The sequence below is a fragment of the Ursus arctos genome, unplaced genomic scaffold (genome assembly GCF_023065955.2).
Source record: "Ursus arctos isolate Adak ecotype North America unplaced genomic scaffold, UrsArc2.0 scaffold_32, whole genome shotgun sequence".
Taxonomy (NCBI): Eukaryota; Metazoa; Chordata; class Mammalia; order Carnivora; family Ursidae; genus Ursus; species Ursus arctos.
In genome coordinates, this window is record NW_026623008.1 from 10,931,255 (window position 1) to 10,951,614 (window position 20,360).

The 20,360-nt window shown below is 44.5% G+C and overlaps 1 protein-coding gene across 7 annotated transcripts in view; it reads left to right on the forward strand.

Annotated features, from left to right (window-relative positions):
• Nucleotides 1-2,714: 2,714 nt before the first annotated feature.
• Nucleotides 2,715-20,360, forward strand: part of DDI2 (DNA damage inducible 1 homolog 2) — a 49,879-nt gene continuing 32,233 nt past the window's right edge. The window contains exons 1-2 of one of the 7 annotated variants that reach the window (XM_057305494.1): nucleotides 2,715-2,932; nucleotides 19,424-19,553. Coding sequence is in view for 3 of the 7 variants with exons in the window: in XM_026519777.4 (XP_026375562.1) it covers nucleotides 11,862-11,999; nucleotides 19,424-19,553 (268 nt within the window). In the remaining 4 variants the exon portion in view is untranslated. Of the gene's footprint in view, nucleotides 2,933-2,970; nucleotides 3,040-11,660; nucleotides 12,000-13,423; nucleotides 14,220-19,423; nucleotides 19,554-20,360 lie in introns of those variants that run through there. The other 6 variants (XM_057305493.1, XM_026519777.4, XM_026519778.4 and 3 more) reach the window with 6 other exon arrangements.

A 20,360-nucleotide genomic window follows, 5' to 3' on the forward strand; every position in this document is an offset into this window, starting at 1 on the left:
ACTGCTTTATTTAGGGGTGCCTGAGTGGCTCAGTCAATTTAGCATGAAACTCTTGATTTCAGCTCAGGTTATGATCTCAGGGTTCTGAGATTGAGCCCTGAGTCAGGCTCTGTGCTCAGGGGGAGTCTGCTTCTCTCCTTTTCTCTCTCCCTCTGCCCCTCCCCCTGCTTGCGCGTGCACGTTCTCTCTCTCTAAAATAAATAATCTTTAAAAAACTGCTTTATTTAGGTGTAATCTATATACCACAAAATTCACCTATTTTTAAGTGTACAATCCAATAATTTTTTGTAAGTTTCTGCAACCATCACCACAACCCACTTTTAGAACATCTTCCTCATCCCTAAAAGTTTCCTCATGCCTGCAAATAAGCTTTTTTAAAGGGTGCATTTTTGTGGATAATTACAATCACGAATAACAAGTCCCAGAAATTTCCATTTTGCCTAGCTTTCACTTGCTGCTGGCAGGCAAGAAGAAAATTGCAAAAGCCCATCAACAAATGTTGGAAGAAAACACCATAAGCTGACCGACAGCTGTTTGCTCAAAATAGTTTATTCATCCACTCCAGCTTTTACTGAGTGTCAGCCAAGTAGCAAGCTATTGGTTAAGTCTGTAGGGATATAAAGACAGATAATAGCTGTCTTCTCCTGGAATAAATTGGGTGTGAGTTCAAGAGTATGCAGCCTAAGAGTTTCAAGATTCAATGGTTTTGAGACATAAAAGTTTTCCAGATGGGTGGGATATTTGGACTTCCACTTCCAGAAGTCATGATAGAGAAACAGGGACCAGATTTCCTTTCCCACCCAAAAGAGCCAAAAGAGGACAAAAAATATGAAACAATGGTTTTCAATACACTGGACATAAAGCCACAAAGGATAATAACCCCCGATAAAGGACAATAAACAGGGTGAGCCCTAATACTTGCCCTGCTTTAGCTTACAGGCTATAGTGCAGGGAAGGAAAACTGAGGCAGAGCTCAGTGGAGTCCCTGAGTTGTGAAGACAGAGCTGAGAGTGCAGGGTGACCAAGGCAGCTAGAGTTTACAGAACAGAGTACCAGAGAGCAGACACACACACACACACACACACACACACACACACACACACGGAGAGAGAGAACCCCAGAGATTTCTAGAGGGCCCTCTTCTGGTTTTCACCAAGTCCTGCATAGGGCATTTAAAGTAAGAAAACTATCTAAGCCTGGGAAAAGAACCACTTGAAAGGATTAGAGGGAAATGTGCTTCACACCCACCAGGCTGGGAATAGTGCTTATTCCCACTTGTCAGATTAGAAAAACTCCTAATTTATGGGGCATTGGGAAGAAGATTCATAAAGGTCTTCCCTCAGGGGGAATAATCTGTCCTACAGTTGGCACTGCTGTAGTCCTAATGAATCTTAAAAGCAAGACCCCAAAGACTCAAACTATTTCCAAGTAACCTAACTGCACCCCAGAACAAAGCTCCAGATTTACAGGAACACAAAAATATCCAGCACTAAACAACGTAAAATTCACAGCATCTAGCATCCAATCATAAATTACCAGGCAAGTAGAGAGATAAATGTGACTCATGAGGACACAAACTGACCCAGAAGTGACACAGATGTAGAATTAGCAAAGACACTAAAACGATTATTATAACTGTAGTCTCTATCTTCAAAATATTGAGTAGAGTCATGGGAAATATAAAAAAGATTATAATTGAACTTTTAGACCTGGGCTGCATACAGTTCCCAAGCCCACCACAAGTATTTCTGGACTGAAAATGCTGAAGAGCCAAACACTGCCACTGTTACTAGAAATCTCAAAGACAAGGCCTTTAAAAAAAAAAAAAAAGGCAAATATATAAACTTTTTTTAAAAAAAAAAGTAATCTCTATACCCAATGCGGGGCTGAAGTCAGGACCCGCCCAAGATCAAGAGCTGCTCCAACGACTGAGCCAACCAGGCGCCCCACAAACTTTTTTAAAAGAAGTATTTGACTCTTCACTTCTGGGAATTTTTTTTTAATGGAGATCTGTGATCCTTCGGTCTACCACTATTCAAAGCACAGTCTTTTTGGTCAAGACGAATTAGCAGCACAGAGTCCCACTGCCCATTTCCTTTCTCTCTCTGGTCAAGGCGACAAGCCTAAGCCCTGACATAAGGCGCAAGGAAGCTGGAGGAAGCCACCCACGCCTGGGACTTCCACCATGCACCAGTTTCTCCCGCCGCCACTGCCTCAGGCACACCTCCGCCCCAGCTGGAGTCTGAGCCAGTTCTCCAGAGTCGAGCCGGCCGAGGCGGGGTGCCTACGAGCGGACCGGGCTCAACCCGCGCGGCCCTGCGGCCCTTCGGCCGCCGGCTCGGGCCCAGAGGACCGTGAGGCCGCCCGACCGCGGATGCCGGGACATCGGGGCTGGAGCCCCGAAGGGCGCACGGGAGTGGAAACCGCCACCCGGCCTTCCGCCACAGAGAAGGCGGTAGCCGCGAAACGCCCCCGCAGGCTGCCACACTTCCAAGAGCCCCCGCGGGTCGGAGCGGCCAACTCTACCTCCCGGGATAAACCCCGGCCGCCAAAGCTGGGCTGAGGTCGCCTAGCAACCAGGAGCCCAGAGCGCGGACGCCAGGCATTGGCCCGCGCGCATCACGTGACGAGGCGCGCCGGCTCGCTGGAAGATTACGCTGCAGACACGTGATGCGGCGCAGGCGCGTTTCCACCCGGCTCTGGAACAGCGGTGGTGGTGCCGCCGGAGGACTGCTCGCCGGGGTTTCGGCCCAAGCCTCAGATGGGGTGGCCAGAGGGTGACCGAACGGACAGCTGGGGCCTTTCCGCACCAGAAACGGTGAAGCGATAAAACGGTGCCAGATGCGCCCGTGAGGCTTGTTTGGTCGTGCAGGAGCATTTCCTGAGAATAAGACTCGTCAGATGAAGTCGGCCTCCTGTGGGCACAGAAAAAGTTGTGTGAAATTTGTAATATTTAATAAGGGGCAACATTTAGGGATATTAAGGCTGTTGAGTTGAGCCCTATATTCAGCACTGGCTAGAAGAGATCCTGCATCTGGGGTAAGAGGCGTCTCTTTGAGGGGGTAGTTACTGGAAAGGTACAACTTCCACTGTGAGCCAGCTTCTCAGAGCCTAGTTATCCACCTGTCAGTCCATAAATTCTAGGTCTCCGCGTGCAGGCCAGGGTTCGGGGAACCCCAAGACAAGCCTTTGAGGCCGAGCCAAAAAAAAGTCCGATATGAAAGGGATTTGAGGAGATCATTGGGACGGCGCAACTCTTTTTAAAAACTTCCAGGAGGCTGTTGGCAATGCTATTCTTTCCTTCTAATAAATTTCACGCTAGCAAGCAAAGGAGTTTAAAGTACTATCTGTGCTCTGGAATACTAACGCATACCTTGTGGCCATCCTTGATTTCTCTTTCTTCCACACCCTGTGTTCAGTGCGTCGGCAAGTCCTGTAGGTTCTACCTTCAAAATGAATTCAGAATCTGACAGCTTCTCACTAAGTGCACCCTGGTCAGATTTCCCTATGGTCTGTCGCATGGGTTATTGCTAGTTGTATTGCTGATTCTAACTAGTCCACTCACACCTTCCTCTGCAAGTCAGCCAAGGTGATTTTTTCTTTTAAGTTCTGCATCCAACTTGGGGCTCGAACTCACAACCCCGAGATCAACAGTCACATGCTCCACCAATTCCGCCAGCCAGACTCCCCAGCCAAAGTGATCTATTGACATAGCGCATTACATCATGTCACTTCTCTGCTCAAACCTCTCCAGTGGCTTCCCATTGCAGTCCGTGAAAGCCAAGTCCTTACAATCACTTGCCATACAATCTGGTCCCATGGGTTTCTATCTACTCTCCTCATTCATTGATTTCCGGAAGTGTTGTTCTTCATTCTGTCTTGAACAAGACAGGTATGCTTCCATATTTAGGTCTATGCACCTGCTATTATCTGTGCTGAGTATTCTCCCTGGATGTCCACGTGATTTACTCCATTCTGCTTCATCCTGCTCAGATGTCACCTTATAAGACAGACTTTCCCTGACCACCCTCTGTGAAGTAACCACCACCACATGCCCAAATTCCTCACCATCTCCCCAACATTCCCTATCATCTATGTGCTTTTTTTTTCCCTCTATAGTATTTATCACCATCTGACACATTTTGTATGTTCTCTGTGACCCCTTACTAGAATGTAAGCTCAGTGTGGATAGGCTCTTTGTCTTGTTCCCTGTTGTAACTAGAACAATGTCTGGCATTCAGTAGGTGTTAAGAATTGTTGAAGAAGTTAATGAATGGTCTATGTCCAATATGGTTCTATTGCTGATTATGGTGAGTGGACCAAAGTTGTTCTAAGTGGCTAAAAGACTTTGAACATATCCCTGCTATTGTAATGATTCTCACTTTGGCAGTGCCCACTCAGAATGTTTTGTATCCACTTTATATCTTAAAAGCTGGCTCTATACTCTGAGCCATGACACCTGAGATTCCTCCACAACTGTGATGTGGTGTTCCAAGAAGAAAGACACAAGTTTTTCATGAAAAACCAGGAGCTTCCTGAAGGGAAAAAATAGAAAAGCAAGTTCACTACCAAGGCGGGTATTAAACCAGGTATATCAAGGATAGATCAACAAAGTCTGGTCCGATGTCAACAGAGTAGGTAAAGCAGGCTTGTGTCAATCCAGAGGTTCTTGGGGAAATTTGTCTTCCTCAACAGATTCCCTGAAGCCTAGAAATCTGTAGCTGATGATTGATACCTTTATCCCTATTAAAATGCACCTTCCCTAAGAGAGACCATACAGAGTTTCAGCAGTCATTAGTACCTTAGTGTGAACTGGTCCAGCTCCTTTCTTGTGAGCAGGTTTTAAAAAGGCAAGTGAAGAAAGTAGGACCCATGAGAACTAAGAGGAACAGGTGGAGAGAAAGGGAGCCAAAGAAGGAGCATCATGTTGAGCTTGCCAAGGACAAACTTTGGCCTGTTTTGTACTTCTGCCCAGGCTGACTCTGGTAATCAAAGTACATTTTGATCTCTAGCTACAAACTTCTGAGTAGGCAAATAATGGTGCTTGAAGTTACAGCCATAAGTACCTGCAATGTTTTGATAACCCGATGAGTACACAGTACACTGGAAATGAAGAGGAAGAATTGACCTAGAGTATAGTGGGACTGAAATGCTATCAGATTTTAGGAAAGATAAGCAGGGAAGGGAGGAGGCATTGCATTATACACCTGCACATGATCCTGGCCTAAGAAATAGGAAACCGAAGGAGAAGAGTTTTTGTGTTAAGGTAAAATGAGTAAAACGGAGCACCATCTGCTATCAGTTGACGCGCCAGGAACAGCAAGGTAAGAGAGACTTCTTTGAGCAACCATGAACTGATGATGAGGAAAAAATTCAAAGAACAATATATACCTGCTTAAAAAAACAAAAACAAGTACTTAGAGTGTTTGGGATTTAGTCCCTATTGTAGGAGGTTTATTTTTTTTTTAAGATTATATTTATCTTTGAGAGAGAGAGAGAGAGAGAGCGCGTGCATGAGCCAGGGTGGGGGTGGAGGGGAGCAGAAGGAGAAATAGACTCCCCGCTGAGCAGGGAGCCCAATGTGGGACTCAATCCCAGGACCCTGGGATCATGACCCAAGCCAAAGACAGAGGCCTAACTGACCGAGCGACCCAGGTGCCCACCAATTGTAGGAGTTTTAAAAATCAACTAGGGTAAATGCCTTTACCAATTTGTTCTTCCTAGTAGAGAAGAATTAGGCAAGAACCTAGAAGTAGACAGAAACTTCGCTGGCGGTGACCATATGGTGTTGAAAGGGTTTTGGAGCACAGCCAGGTGTCTCCACATGTAGTGTGCAGGCAGAATGCTGGTGCTCTAGTTAAAGGTTGGAAATAGATGTTTTTGTTTTTAAAGTTTTTTATGGCTTGGAGAACCTACTATCTACTAGCTGTGTGAATCTGGGCAAATTGGTTAAAATTCCCACACCTCAATTTCCTTATCCATGAAATGGGAATGAATACAAATACCGGACTCCCCTGCCATCCAAAAGTTTGCTTTATGAAACTTCAAGTTTACAAAAGACCTACGTTAGTACTTGTTTTCACTAACCAAAAGAAATCTGAAGAGGATTTTCGGTTTTGTGAAATGGTAATCACTTCGTTTTGCACCATTTCAACTTACAAAAGGTTTCATAGGAACCATCTACTTTCAGATAGCAGGGAAAACTGGTAGTTCCTATCTCTGAAGGCTTTTGTAAGGATGAAATGAGGTCTTACATGTAGCCGTGTAAAGTAGTAGTTAAGACTGTGGACTCGTGGGGCGCCTGGCTGGCTTGGTCAGAAGAGTGTGCAACTCTTCATCTCTGGGTCGTGAGTTTGAGCCCCACATTGGGTGGACAGATTAAATAAATAAATAAACTTTTTTTAAAAAGTGTGGACTCAAGTCAGAGAGCCTGGTCTGAGTCCTGGAACTGCCATTTACTACTTGTGTGTCCTTGGGCAGGAGACTGGCCTCTCTCTATGCCCGAGTTTCTTCATTTGTAGAATGGAGATAATACCTCATAGGATTTTTGTGGGATTCAAAGACTCAACACATAAAGTGCTTAGAAGAGTGTCTGGCACAAAGTTAGCATTGAGTAAATGTTAGCAATCATTTGCAAGGTTCTTGACATACAGCACTGATTGGTTCATGGGAATCAAGGGTATCCTTCTTGTCTAGGCTTTCTCTCAAGGCCCACTCCAACCCATCCTCACTTAGAATCATGGACCGGAGATGTCTCAAGGCATCTGTGGTCACAAGTAATGGAGATTCAAAGTCTATCTCATAGAGTGATGAGAGAAGTGGGAGTCCATACTCTGAACCAGATCTCAAGAAGCAATTGAGCAGAGTCCAAAAGGGGTGAGGCCCGTACCTCGACATAATAAGGCTTCTCTGTGAAAACCCATAGCCAACATCATACTCAATGGTGAAAAGCCAAGAGCTTTTCCCCAAGGTCAGTAACAAGACAAGGATGTCCACTCTCACCACTTTCTTTTTTTTAAAGATTTTATTTATATATTTGAGAGAGAGCACACGGAGGCAGAGGGAGAAGCAGGCTCCCTGCTGAGCAGGGAGCCCAACATGTGGCTTGATCCCAGGACCCTGAAACCATGACCTGAGCTGAAGGCGGACGCTTAACTAACTGAGCCACACAGGCGCCCCCTCACCACTTAAAAAAAATAAATATTGTAAGTAATCTCTTCACCCAATGTGGGACTTGGACTCACAACCCAGAGATTGAGTCACATGCTCCACTGACTGAGCCAGCCAGGCACCCCCACTCTCACCACTTTTATTCAGCATTACTGGAAGTCCTAGCCACAGCAATCAGACAACATAAAGAAATAAAAGGCATCCAAATTAGTAAGGAGGAAGTAAAACTGCCACTATTTGCAGACGACATGATACTATATTTATAGAAAACCCTAAAGACTCCACCAGAAAACTACTAGAACTGATAAATGAATTCAGTAAAGTTGCAGGATATAAACTCAATGTACAGAAATCTGTTGCATTCCTATACACTAATAATGAAGCAGCAGAAAGTGAAATTAAAACAATTACACCTACAACTGCACCAAAACCAATAAAATATCTAGGAATAAACTTAACCAAAGAGGTGAGAGACCTGTACTCTGAAAACTAAAACACTGGTGAAAGAAATTCAAGATGACACAAAGAAATGGAAAGACATTCCATGCTCATGGGTTGGAAGAACAAATGTTATTAAAATGTCTATACTACCCAAAGTAATCTACAGATTTACTGCAATTCCTATCAAAATATCAACGCATCTTTTACAAAACTAGAACAAAAATCCTAAAATTTGTATGAAACCACAAAAGACCTCGAATAGTCAAAGCAATCCTGAAAAAGAAAAACAAAAGTAAAAGTATCACAATTCCAGATTTCAGGTTATATTACAAAGCTTTAGTAATTAAAACAGTATGGTACAGGCATAAAAATAGGCACACAGATCAATGGAATAGAATAGAAAACTCAGAAATAAACCCACAATTATGTGGTCAATTAATCTTCGACAAAGGAGGAATGAAATACAATGAGAAAAAAAGTCCCTTCAACAACTGGTGTTGGGAAAATCAGCTACATGCAAAAGAATGAAACTGAACCACTGTCTTTCACCATACACAAAAATAAACACAAAATGTATTAAAGACCTAAAACTATAAAAGTGTGAGATCTGAAACTATAAAAATCCTTGAAGAGAGCACAAGCAGTAATTTCTCTGATATCAGCCATAGCAACATTTTTCAAGGTACGTTTCCTGAGGCAAGGGAAATAAAAGCAAAAATAAACTGTTGGGATTACATCAAAATAAAAAGTTTCTGCACAGCTAAGGAAACAACAAAACTAAAAAGCAACCTACTGAATGGGAGAAGATATTTGCAAATGACATATCTGATAAAGGATTAGTATCCAAAATATATAAAGGACTGACACAGCTCAACACCCAAAAAACAAATGACCCAATTAAAAAATGAGCAGAAGACATGAAGAGACATGTCTCCAGAGAAGACATAGACATGGCCAATAAGACACATGAAAAGAGGCTCAACATCTCTCATCACTGGGGAAATGCAAGTCAAAGCTACAATGAGATATCACCTCACACTTGTCGGAATGGCTAAAATCAAGAACACAAGAAACAACAAGTGTTACCAAGGATGTGGAGAAAAAGGAACCTTCTTGCACTGTTGGTGGGAATGCAAACTGGTGCAGCCACGGTGGAAAATGGTACGCAGGTTCCTCAAAAAGAAAAATAGAACAACCCTACAATCCAGTAATCACACAACTGGGTATTTATCCCCAAAATACAAAAACACTAATTCAAAGGGATACACGCACCCCTATGCTTGTTGTGGCATTATTTACAATAGCCGGGCTATGGGGGCACCTAGGTGGTGCAGTTGGTTAGTATCTAACTCTTGGTTTTGGCTCAGGTCATGATCTCAGGGTCCTGGGATCAAGCCCCATGTTGGGCTCCGAGCTCAGGGTGGAGTCGGCTCAAGATTCTCTCCCTCTTCCTCTGCCCCTCCCACTCATGCTCTCTCTCTCTCTCTCTCAAATAAATAAATAAAATCTTTTTTTTAAGATTTTATTTATTTATGTGACAGAGAGACAGCCAGCGAGAGAGAGAACACAGCAGAGGAGTGGGAGAGGAAGAAGCAGGCTCCCAGCGGAGGAGCCCGATGTGGGACTTGGTGTGGGACTCCCACAACGCCGGGATCATGCCCTGAGCCGAAGGCAGACGCTTAATGACTGTGCTACCCAGGCGCCCCTAAATCTTTAAAAAAAAAAACAACAATAGCTAAACTATGGAAGCAGCCCAAGTGTCCATTGATAGTTGAATGGATAAAGAAGATGTGGTATGGGTGTATCTATATATATATATAGAGAGAGAGAGAGAGAGAAAGTAAGAGAGAGACTGTATTCAGTGTACCATATATTGTTGCTTTGTAACAAACCACCTCAAACTTAGTCATGCAAAATAACCATTGTATTATGCTCACAGATTTGTGGGTCGGGGATACAAAAAGAATACAGTGGAGATGGACACATGGTGTTTGAGACCTCTGCTGGAAAGATCCAGATGCTGGAGATGGTTCAATGTCTGGGGTTGAAACCAACTGCACGTGTCTTTGGTGGTTTTCCCAGGAATTGGCTTTGATCTCATCTGGGCTGTTGACTGAAACATCCACACATGTTCTCTCCATGTGGTTTGGGTTTCCTCACAGCATGGCTGCTGGGTTCTAAGACCAAGAGTTCCCAGAGAGCCAGGCAGAAAGCTATATTGCCATTTATAACCTAGCCTTAGAAGTCATACAGTGACATTTATACCAGAGTCAGTCAGCCATGATTCAAATGGAGGGACATACACCCCATCTCTAAATAGGAGGACTGTTATGGTCACATTGTAAGAAGAACTTGTAAGATGGGAGATATTAGCGTGGCCATCTTTAGAAAATAAAATCTGTCACACCCGGCACCTGAGCACCACTAGAGAAAAGATGTAACATGGAAAAATTAATCAATTCATGATTCCAACCTCAGTTGAATCCTTGACACCACCTGACAATTCTACATCATTTCTCTGTTCAACTTGCTTCAATTTGCAATGGTTATTTCAAATATTCTCTGCCGTAGTAGGTCTATGTAGGTCTCACCTACCTAGGTCATGGTAGTGGACATGGAGGGTGTTCACCTAACACCTGTTCCCAAAACCTTTTTCTCCTGTCCATGTCCTTTAAAGAGGTAAGAAAAGCTAAACATTCACTTTCCTAGCCTTGCTTGCATCTATGTGGCACAGTCCTGGCCAGTAAGATGTGAGCAGAAACCTGCCGCAGGACTTCTGGCCAAGCTCTTGCCTTAAACAAGAAAATGCTGCATGGAGTAGAGGCAGCCAACCATACTGTAACCCTCTGGGAAAGGCCAAAATATTTACAGAAATACAGGCCCCGATATCATTGAGTCACCAAACAGATGCAGCGGTCTACCTCCAGGCTTCCCACTCTGAGAAAAACCTTTATTTGCTTAAATCACTGATAGGTTTTCTGTAGCTGATACGACCACTCTTATCCACCCCCTGCTCCTCCACTTTTTATTCTCCACAGATGACTCTCCTTACTTTACAGAGAAAAGCCTTCAGATGGTCATTGACTTTCTTGCCACCAAACCTACCTACTTACCTGCATCCATAGCCATCCTGTTTCCTCCTTCCCTCGTGTTGTAACATCCCTACTCCATGGATGGGGAATTGGGCAGTGGTAAGTAGGGAGATGCCACTCTTGCATCGGTTTTGGTTTTCTGACCTTATCCTCATGCTCTGGGTGTCTATCCAGTCATCAGCTACGTGGCTATGAACAGGCCATTAAAGTAGCAAATACTTTATGGAGTGGATTCTAAGCTGTGCCCAAAAAAAGCTCTGTAGTAGGCGCTGGGGGGATGCTATGTCTAGGACGGAGACAGTCCCAAGTAGAGAGAAAACTTTACAAGGCAGAGGAATGGAGCCTTGGAGCAACCGAAGTCCCAATGTGGCTGGGGATGCCGAGTGGAGGAAGGGCTCAGGAGACAGTTCCGGAGAAGGCAGGTTCCAAGGTAAGCTCGGTTCTATAGACTAGACAAGGTCATGATTTTGATTTTAACCCTAAATCACTGGGACAGGGAGTGAATTAATCTCTCTGAGCCTCAATTTCTACTTGGTAAAATGCATTTTAGAACTCTCTGCTTAGTTGCGTTTGAGTTCCTTAAGGGCAAAGAAGGACCTGTGTTTTTACGCAGTTTTGTATCCACGTGGTCGGCGCTTAATAAATGCCTCAGTTGGGTGAATGAGATCGTGGAGTCCGCCGCCGACTTCAGCTATAAAATCACTCCTCGATTTCCCTCATTCCCTTACTTCCCTCCCCTTTTCTCGCCCTTCCTCCCTCGGGCTTCCCAAGCCTTCCCTTCCCTCCAATCCTCTCCTAGCTTCCCGCTTCCTCTTCCCGGCCCGCCCCTTCTCTGCGTCGCGAAGGCCGAGAGGGCGAGGCGGGCTTTACGGCAGCCGCGTTGCGGCGGGGCGGGGCGCTGGGCGGCTGGCGCGCTTGGCGGCAGCGGTGGGAGGCAGGTCGGCAGGCAGGCAGACGGAGTCGCAGGCGGGTGGCGGCGGCGGTGCTTGGTAGTGAGGGCGGGAGGGAGTGAGTCACTGAGCGTGTGTGAGGGAGGGAAGGAGCAAGCGGGCGAGCAAGCAGCCCGCGCCGTTCGCCCGCAGCACCAGCCAGGCCCCGCCGCCGCCCCGCAGCCCAGCGCCGAGGCCGGGCCGAGCCGAGCTGGGTCGGGCCCGGGCCATGCTGCTCACCGTGTACTGTGTGCGGAGGGACCTCTCCGAGGTGACCTTTTCCCTCCAGGTCGACGCCGACTTCGAGCTGCACAACTTCCGCGCGCTGTGCGAGCTCGAGTCCGGCATCCCCGCAGCCGAGAGCCAGGTATGCCGGGCAGCGAGCTGGGTCTCCCTACGGGGCTAATTCTCCTGCCTCCGGGTCTCACGCCCTCCCTTTGCTACTGGTGAGGAATAGGGGGTGGGGGAGCAGGATGGCCTCTCCCAGCTCGCCCCCGCGTCCGGGAGGGAGCTGGAATCGGTAGCTGCCCCCACACACGCCGAGCGTGGGGTGGGGTGCCATGGGAGCGAGCGGAGAACCTGACCGCAGACGCACCCACTGCAGCCTGAGGGGCGCGTGGACAGTTGGGCTGCCCGCCCCACCTTCTGGCTCTTTGGCCCTCTCTCCTCTAATCCCGAGTTTGGGGTGTTGTGGACCAATGTACGTTATGAGCAACCATAGAATAGAAGAAGCAGCTCGAGGTTTGCAGGAATTCATACATCCTGCTTCCCCAACCAGAAATACCAGTTTGGATCACTGTGGTAGGTTGATGTGCATCTGCTTTTTTGGAGAGGGCTCCTGCTTAAGCAAACGTAATTTACCTTTAAATGTAGAGATTTGCACTCTAAGTGAAGGAAAAAGTTTTGAGACTTGCATTACCTTGTTTTGAGGCATTTGGAAATGCCCTGTTCCCTTTTCCCTACCACATGGCATTTCTGGTTAAATTCTTAAAAAAAAAGAAAAAAAAAAGGTAATTTCCCCCCTCCCCCCAAAGGGAGGGCAGTTATTAGTTCAATTCAAGTGTTTGTTTTTCTGGTTTCTTCGCTGGGAGGAGGCCAGAATCCCTCTTTATTTCAGGCCACAATTCGGAGTTTGGGTGGGTTCAAAGTTCAGTGCTTTATGAGGATATTTTTGTAAAAATGGCCTAGTATCTTCTCCATGTGATTTGCCTGTTTCATTTCCCTACCGTGCTGGAAGGAAGTTCAGCTGCTCTAACATTTTAAATAAGCAAAGTAATTTATTCTCAAAATGCCTTGAGGCTGCCACCCAACAGAATTGGTGACGGTAACTCTGGCCTTCACACTAAAACATTTAAATCTTAACTTGATAAGTAGGCCTTGGAGGACATGTTCTAAACATTAAGAAAATTATAGAAGTCCTCCAAGGCCCCAGAATGTAAATCTTGATTTCCTACTGCAGTTATGAAATAGTTCCAAAAACTATTGCCCAACTACAGCATGTTCTGCCCTGTGTTATGGTAAACAGACGCGTCAATATTTTGTTCAGAAGTGAGTATGATTCCTTTACAGTATGTGAACTTTAGAACCTTGGCATAAGGGGCGCCTGGGTGGCTTAGTTGTTAAGCGTCTGCCTTTGGCTCAGGGCGTGATCCCAGGGTCCTGGGATGGAGCCCCACATCGGGCTCCCTGCTCTGCCTGGGAAGCCTGCTTCTTCCTCTCTCACTCCCCCTGCTTATGTTCCCTCTCTCGCTGGCTGTCTCTCTCTCTGTCAAATAAATAAATAAAATCTTAAAAAAAAAAAAAAAAAAGAACCTTGGCATAAAGCTGAATATCAAGAAAGAATTTGTTTCAGGGTGCAAAGTGTTACTCAAATAGGCAGACTGATGAAAGCTGCAAAGAAATTGGTAAAAGGGATTATTTGCACCTTTTTCTATAAACAGCTAATCCACAAAAACTGAGGAACCAGTTCCTGTCAGTGAATCCCTCAAGTGGAGAGCTGGGAAAGGACAGTTTAAGTAGGGAGGTACACTCAACTCTTGAATATTTGAAGGTGGCTTTTTCAATTGTTCTCTTCCCTTTGGTGGTTCTGTTACCGTGGTTGTAATCACCAGCTGCTGGGGGAAATAAAAAATTAAGATGTAAGTTGATTTTGTTATTAGGACTTGGGAGAAGATGAAGACTGACATTGCCTCAATTTCTGCCCTTTTTGAGATGGGCTGTAACAAAATTTAAATGAAGAGTGTGTCAGATTGACACAGCTCAGAATATGAGGAGTGCCTCACTAATTGAACAATTAGGCTAACTCTAAATTTCTTTCTTATTCCTTAGGTCACCCTTTGGGCATTCACTTCCTTCCCAAGCCAAATTAGCATATGCAAACCTGGGCTCCAAGTACTGTGAACCCTGTATTAAAGAGCCGTAAACAGCGCCTGTGTTTCAAGTTTGTTCCGTTGGCTCCATTGTAACCCAACACAGTATCTATTTTAAGATGTGTGGTGGTCGGTTGTCTTTTCAGTTGTTTGCCCATCAGGCAGGAACAGGATCCACCCTAGACACTTGAGTCATTTCCGTTCACCAAATCATAATAGTAAGCATCATTATAGTTCTTACCTACAAAAATATCACTTACTCGAGGCCCCCACTCCCACCCTTTTACCTCCCAGGTTCTCCCCTATTACTCATCTTCCCTTTCTTCCTCTCACAGTTCTCTTGGTCTAGTTACCTCACTCCTCTTACTTACCTTCTCCATTCTCATTCCTTCACCTCCATTTTTAAAGGGATTTTTTTTTTTTTTTTTTTTTTTAATGTTCCTGGCTGTTCTTTCCTGTCACGATCTCCACCACTGATCTCCCAACTTTTTTGGTTGTGTATTCCTCTGAGTAAAATGTTTTGGAACATACATCTTTGTGATATATATAGAAAGTTGTAAACATTATGAACAAATGTGATATGCATTTTATATATATATGCGCGTATATGTATATAAGTGTAAACATCAGTTATGTAATATACTAAGTAATACCTGATGTACATTATGAACAACCGTAGGATAGAGTTTAAGGAAGGATGAACTAAAATAAGTGGAAATGAAAATTCTAACATTTTTCTGTTCCTTCATGTTTAAAGAATTGCTTTGCCTGCCTACCCCACATTGACGATCACTAGTTTAGAATTCAGTCTTCCACATCAGCATCAGTTGTGCATAAGTATGCACTTGGAAAAGGTGTTAATTTTTAACAGCTCTAGTCTGATTATAGTAGTTATAATGTGACGATAACAAATTTAGACTAGAAACTATCTCTGCTTGTACATGTGATTAAAGCTGGGCATGTTCCATCTCTTAATACAAGTGTGGGCTTGGAAGCCAGTCATGGCTCTGTTTGATACTTTGATGCAGACTTGGCTGGGCAAACTTCAAAGAATTATCAGAACTTAGCTTCACTTTAAATTAATGTCTTTGTATTTTTGAAACATCATTATAATTTACCCCTGTAGGTGGCATGTGGTAAAGACGTGTGCAGAATGTGTAAGGACTCTCAAATGAAAAGCATATTTAAATACCAAATAATAGCAGTGACTGTATGATCCTGGAAAAGCAGCTCTGTACACAGCATGATTTGTGGTTTGTAAAACACTATTTTAAATTGGTGGAAACTAAAATTTTCTATTGTAACTGGTTTTGACATGTTTATTTTCGCAGGTAATTTTCATGTATTTTTTTTCCCTGATAAATACTGCATGTTCATTATAGAGAATTTGTGACTTACAGGAAACGATAAGGACAATAAGTTACTACCTCATCACCCCCAAATAACTGCAGTTTACTTGGTTTTATTTTTAAGATTTTATGTATTCGAGGGAGTGAGAGAGAGTACACGCAGGGGGGAGAGGTGGAAGCAGGCTCCCCGCTGAGCCAGGAGTCCGATATGGGGCTTGATCCCAGGACTCTGGGATCATGACCTGAGCCGAAGATAGACGCTTAAGTGGCTGAGCCACCCGGGTGCCCCTGCAGTTTACTTTTTAGTGTATTTTTTCTCAGCTTATTTCCTTTTATATATGTATCATTTCAACACGATGCCCTGAACTATACTAACAGTTTCAGCTTTCTTTGTTCAGTCAATACTACGTTGTCAGCATTTTCCCACTGCATTTCAGATTCTTCAAATTTATCATTTTAATGGCCACATCATATACCATCCTATAGCTGTACTACCGTTTATTTAACAATTTCCCCATTGCTGGGCATTTGAATTGGGGAAAATTGGGAGCAGTTATGAGTAACATTTCCATGGATATCTGTTTACTTAAGGCTTTGTCACCATTTCTGATTATTTTCTCAGGATATATTCTTAAATATGGAATTGCCAGGTCTTTTGAAAGGCTTTTAGTAACTTGCCAAGTTGTTTTCCAGAAGGGTTGGAAAAGTCAACCTGTTGCATGAGATAGTGTGTGTAGATCACTTGGCATATAGTAGGCTTTCAGTTAACGGTAGGTACTATGAGGTAGCCATTCAGATGTGAGTCCAAAGATTTTGTGGCCAGTGTATGGTCCTTACTGCTAGAAATGTGTTGTTAGGATTTCTGGTGATTGAAGGCTCTCATTCAGAGACCGGGAAACATTTGACATCATGCTTAAAGGTCTCGGAGTTGTTTTCATTAGACTGTTGTTGAATGTTGATGAAGAGGAGAATTCCATCTCGAGGGTGCCTCCCCTGGAGTAAGTCCTGGCAGGTGGGCCAGTTCTGCCGCTTAAGACTCACAGCAGTGTCGGTTTTCCTGTTGTATGTCTTTGTAACTGGCAAAACTAGAATTCTTAGCTTTGTGGCCTTTGAGTCAGGTGTTACGGTAGAAAGCATCACCAGTGCCATTACTGAAACTCATTTTGTTTTGACTGGTAGAAATTTGAAACCATTGGTCTAATACACTCCTGTTAAGCTGGAAGCTCCTTCAGATTTATTCTAGGACTTAAGCTATAAAATAATTGTCTTTCTTAGACTTTTAAACCTGTTTCAACAAAAAGAAATCGTTCCTTTATGGCAGTTATAATTTCAGCTGAGCTTTTGTTTATCTCATTTGTGTCCTTGACTAAAATGGAATACGCCTGCTGCTTTGTCAGTGTGAAGGGTGTTTGCCCCTCGCCCACATTCTCTAGTCCAGTATTTTTAGGAAATGGGGCAGGTGGCAATATTCCCCATTTCATGTATGTATTCGGTGGTGGTTATTACCTGGATCTTATTGTTAGATGAGGCTGTCTTCCTGTTAAAAATTGTATCGTCTGCTGAGGAAAGACTGTGCTAACACTGCGGAGTGATGTACGGCACCCCAAGGTGGGAGTCCAAGGAGGGAGGTGTTGCCAGCGTTCTTTCTCACGTTCAGGGCAGGGGACACAGTGAGCAGTGGACAGGGCTTGGGGTCCCCCTGGTGAGGATAGGCCCTTAGTGGATGGCCTAATAGCTCTCGTTTCAGGTCACCAGCTGATTCACCAGGCCACTTTGGACTTAGGTTTGGGGAAGTTGTCTCTGGTCCTTAGGGAAGATACGGGCTTTGTAGTCAGGCAGATGTGGTTTCAGTCCTAGTTCTCTTCTTAATAGCTGTGTAGTCTCAGGGCACTGAACTCTCTGTATCTGTTTCCCTGTCCATAAAATGGGACAAATAAGGCTCATCTCATAAAATGATTGACACTTATACGAGAGGGTGTTGGTAAGTGGGAGAGCGTGAGAACCCATTCTGACAGAAGCGCACGTGATGCTAGCGTTTTATGGTGGCTCTTCTGGCTGGAGAGAGTTCCGTGATCTGGTGGACAGGAGCGTCTTGATACTCCTGAGTTTGATTTCCTGTTGTAGATAAGTGTTCTTTTATAAGTACAGTTAGAATGTGTCAACTGACTGTATCTCTAAATATACTGATAGTTGAGTTTCTGAACCTGGAAAATTAAGGAGTGGGCTCGTTGTGGTGGCTTCACAGTGTCGCCGCCACTTTGTAAGAGCTGCCTGCGTGGCGCTTCTCTTGGCATGCCTCTTCTTGCTGCTGCACACCTCAACCCGTGACTCTTGTCGCTTCAGATTTCCGGTAGTTTTCCCAGCAATCCCACAAATTATGGTACAACTCTCAGGTTGTATTGCAAACAGTCTGTGTTGGTTCTGTTGTACCTTTACCGTGTGATATGTGCTTAAATAAGGGAGAATAGGAGAGAGTGAATGGATTGATGGAATGAGAGTTGCAGCCTGTTGTAACATGTCTGAACTCTGCAGGTTGAGGTAAGAACTGACATTCCATTTTCTAGTCATGTATAGAACTTGTAAAGTATCGTCAGCCCTACAAACTCTGAAATCAGTTTTTTTTGCGTCCCCAGAAGTATCCGGTTTTGGAAATTCGGTTTCCTGTTAGTTCTGTTCCTCACGTCAGTGCAGATTCTGCGAGCAGATATGACGGATCATTTTTTCCAGTATAAACCATGTATTTTTCAGGTTCTGTGTCAGGCAGTCTTACTATGAAAGCTTTGAGGACACATGAGGAAACGCTGTAAAATGGTAGTGGAGCAGAAAGACCTGGAAGGCACAGCTGTAGTGATCCTCAAGCTTGCTTGACAAGTGGGGAATGTGAAGCCTGGACCAGCTGAGTGGCGCGGCCCCTGTCAGAGCCAGGACAGGACTCGGGCTCCTCAGTTTGCTGGTGGCTTGGTGCATAGCACATCTTTAGGGAGAAAATTTTTCAAAGCCTGAGTTTATTCTCAATGCCCCTCTGGAGTATGTGATAGCGCAGGGTAGGTTTTATGTTCTTTCATGATAAAAGTACCCTTTGCCCGTTGTGCCTTTGCTTTCTGCAGTGTGTGTTTCATCTGCTTTTCTGCTCTCACATTTTCTTCAGTGTTTGATTGCACCTTGTAAAAATATTTTTATTGGTACATCCATGATCCTTTTTGCCATCTGTGTTTAATTGTTCTTTTCTGAATTTCTTCCCCTTTTGTCTTCCACTTACAAGTGTGACCAAACTTTGGGAATGGTAGAAGAGAAGGAAGGATGCAGAGTGGATGGTATTTGGAAAACTTGTAGACTTGCCAGTAGTGCAAGATCATTTAAAAGTGGACACACCGGGATGTCATTTCCAGCTTGGTGACTGTAATTAAGTGCTGTATCACATACGTGAAAGCTGCTAGGAGAGTAGATGTGACGTTCTTAACACACACACACGAGGCATTTGAGATATGGCGAACAAAAGAAAATCCTGTCCTCAAGTAGCTTACATTTTAGTGAGACAGAAAGACAATAAAAAAATAGATTTATAATATGAGAGGTGAGGGTACATTTTAAATAGAGTGATGAGTGAAGGGCTCTGAAAAGGTAATGTTTGATCAGAGACCTTAAAAAAGAATGACTGGGGAGCACCTGGCTGGCTCAGTTGGCAGAGCGTGTGACTCTTGATCTTAGGGTTGTGAGTTTAAGCCCCACATTGGGCGTAGAGCCTACTTAAAAAAGACATGACTGGGAAAAGAACATTCCTTAGGTAGAGAGAAGAGCAAGTGAAACAGTCCCAGGGGGGAAATTGATCATGTTATTTGGGGAACGGCAATTACAGTATGAGATAAAGTCAGAGGGAGAGCCAGGGCCCAAATGGTTTGGGCCTAGTAGGCAGCGGGAAGGACTTGGGCTTTTATTCCAGGTGTGATAGGAAACCATTGGGGGTTTTGAGCAGGGACTGACATCTGATGAAAAGGGACGCTGTATGTAGTTTTCCTGCTTTGTGCCATATTACCTCTTAGTGCTTTCTACCGTGTAATCTTTTCTGGTTGTAGATTGTCTATGCTGAAAGACCTCTCACAGACAACCACAGATCGCTGGCTTCCTACGGCTTGAAAGATGGAGACGTTGTGATTTTACGACAGAAGGAGAATGCTGACCCTCGACCTCCAGTGCAGTTCCCAAGTAAGACATCCCTAACGCCAGCATCAGGAGAGAGCGTAACACTGTGGGCCAGAGCTGTGGACTAGCTTCGGGTTCAGAGTGCAGGGTACGGGCTCTGACTGCCCCTTGGTTGCTGTGTACCCTTGGATGTGTTAACTTCCCTACGTCCGTTTCATCACCAGCTGTAAGATAGGCTGTGAGAACAGTGCACGTGCAACCTTCAGCATGTCCTCGATAAATGTTCGCTTCTGTTGTTATCAATAATAACTTTATCCTTGGGAAGGACTTAGGAGGCCACCTCTGCCCATGATTCCTGACTGACTTTTGCTGCTTCGTGTCTGGCCCTCGGCTAGCAGGCCTTTGTGGAGGAGGCAGCCAGGCACTTGCACCCACGTTGCATGGGTCTCATCACTGCTGTGGGGGAAGAGATTCCTCTTTATAACTCGTTATCACTAATAGATGGCGCTCTGATTTTAAGTAATGTCTTCAGTGTTCATAGCTAGTAAGTGAAGGCGTGGGGACGAAAACGTGGGACTTTTTCCAGTATACTGAGCTTTATGAGCATTAAGCAGCCGGACCACCAAATTCTGTTCCTTCCCCACCAGCCACGTTAATCACGTAAAAGGTAGCTGTTGTCTATCTTGATGTTCCATCCAGATTAGGTGTTTATAGTCTGGAGTCTGTGCATTGGGATTTAGAACGTTTCTGTGGCTCTGAAATAATCACAGTTGTGTGGCTGTGAGCATGTGTGCATTTGATGGGGAGAGAGTCTGTAGCTTTCTTCAGATACTCAGAGGGGTTCATGATCTATAGAAAGTTGACAAGGTT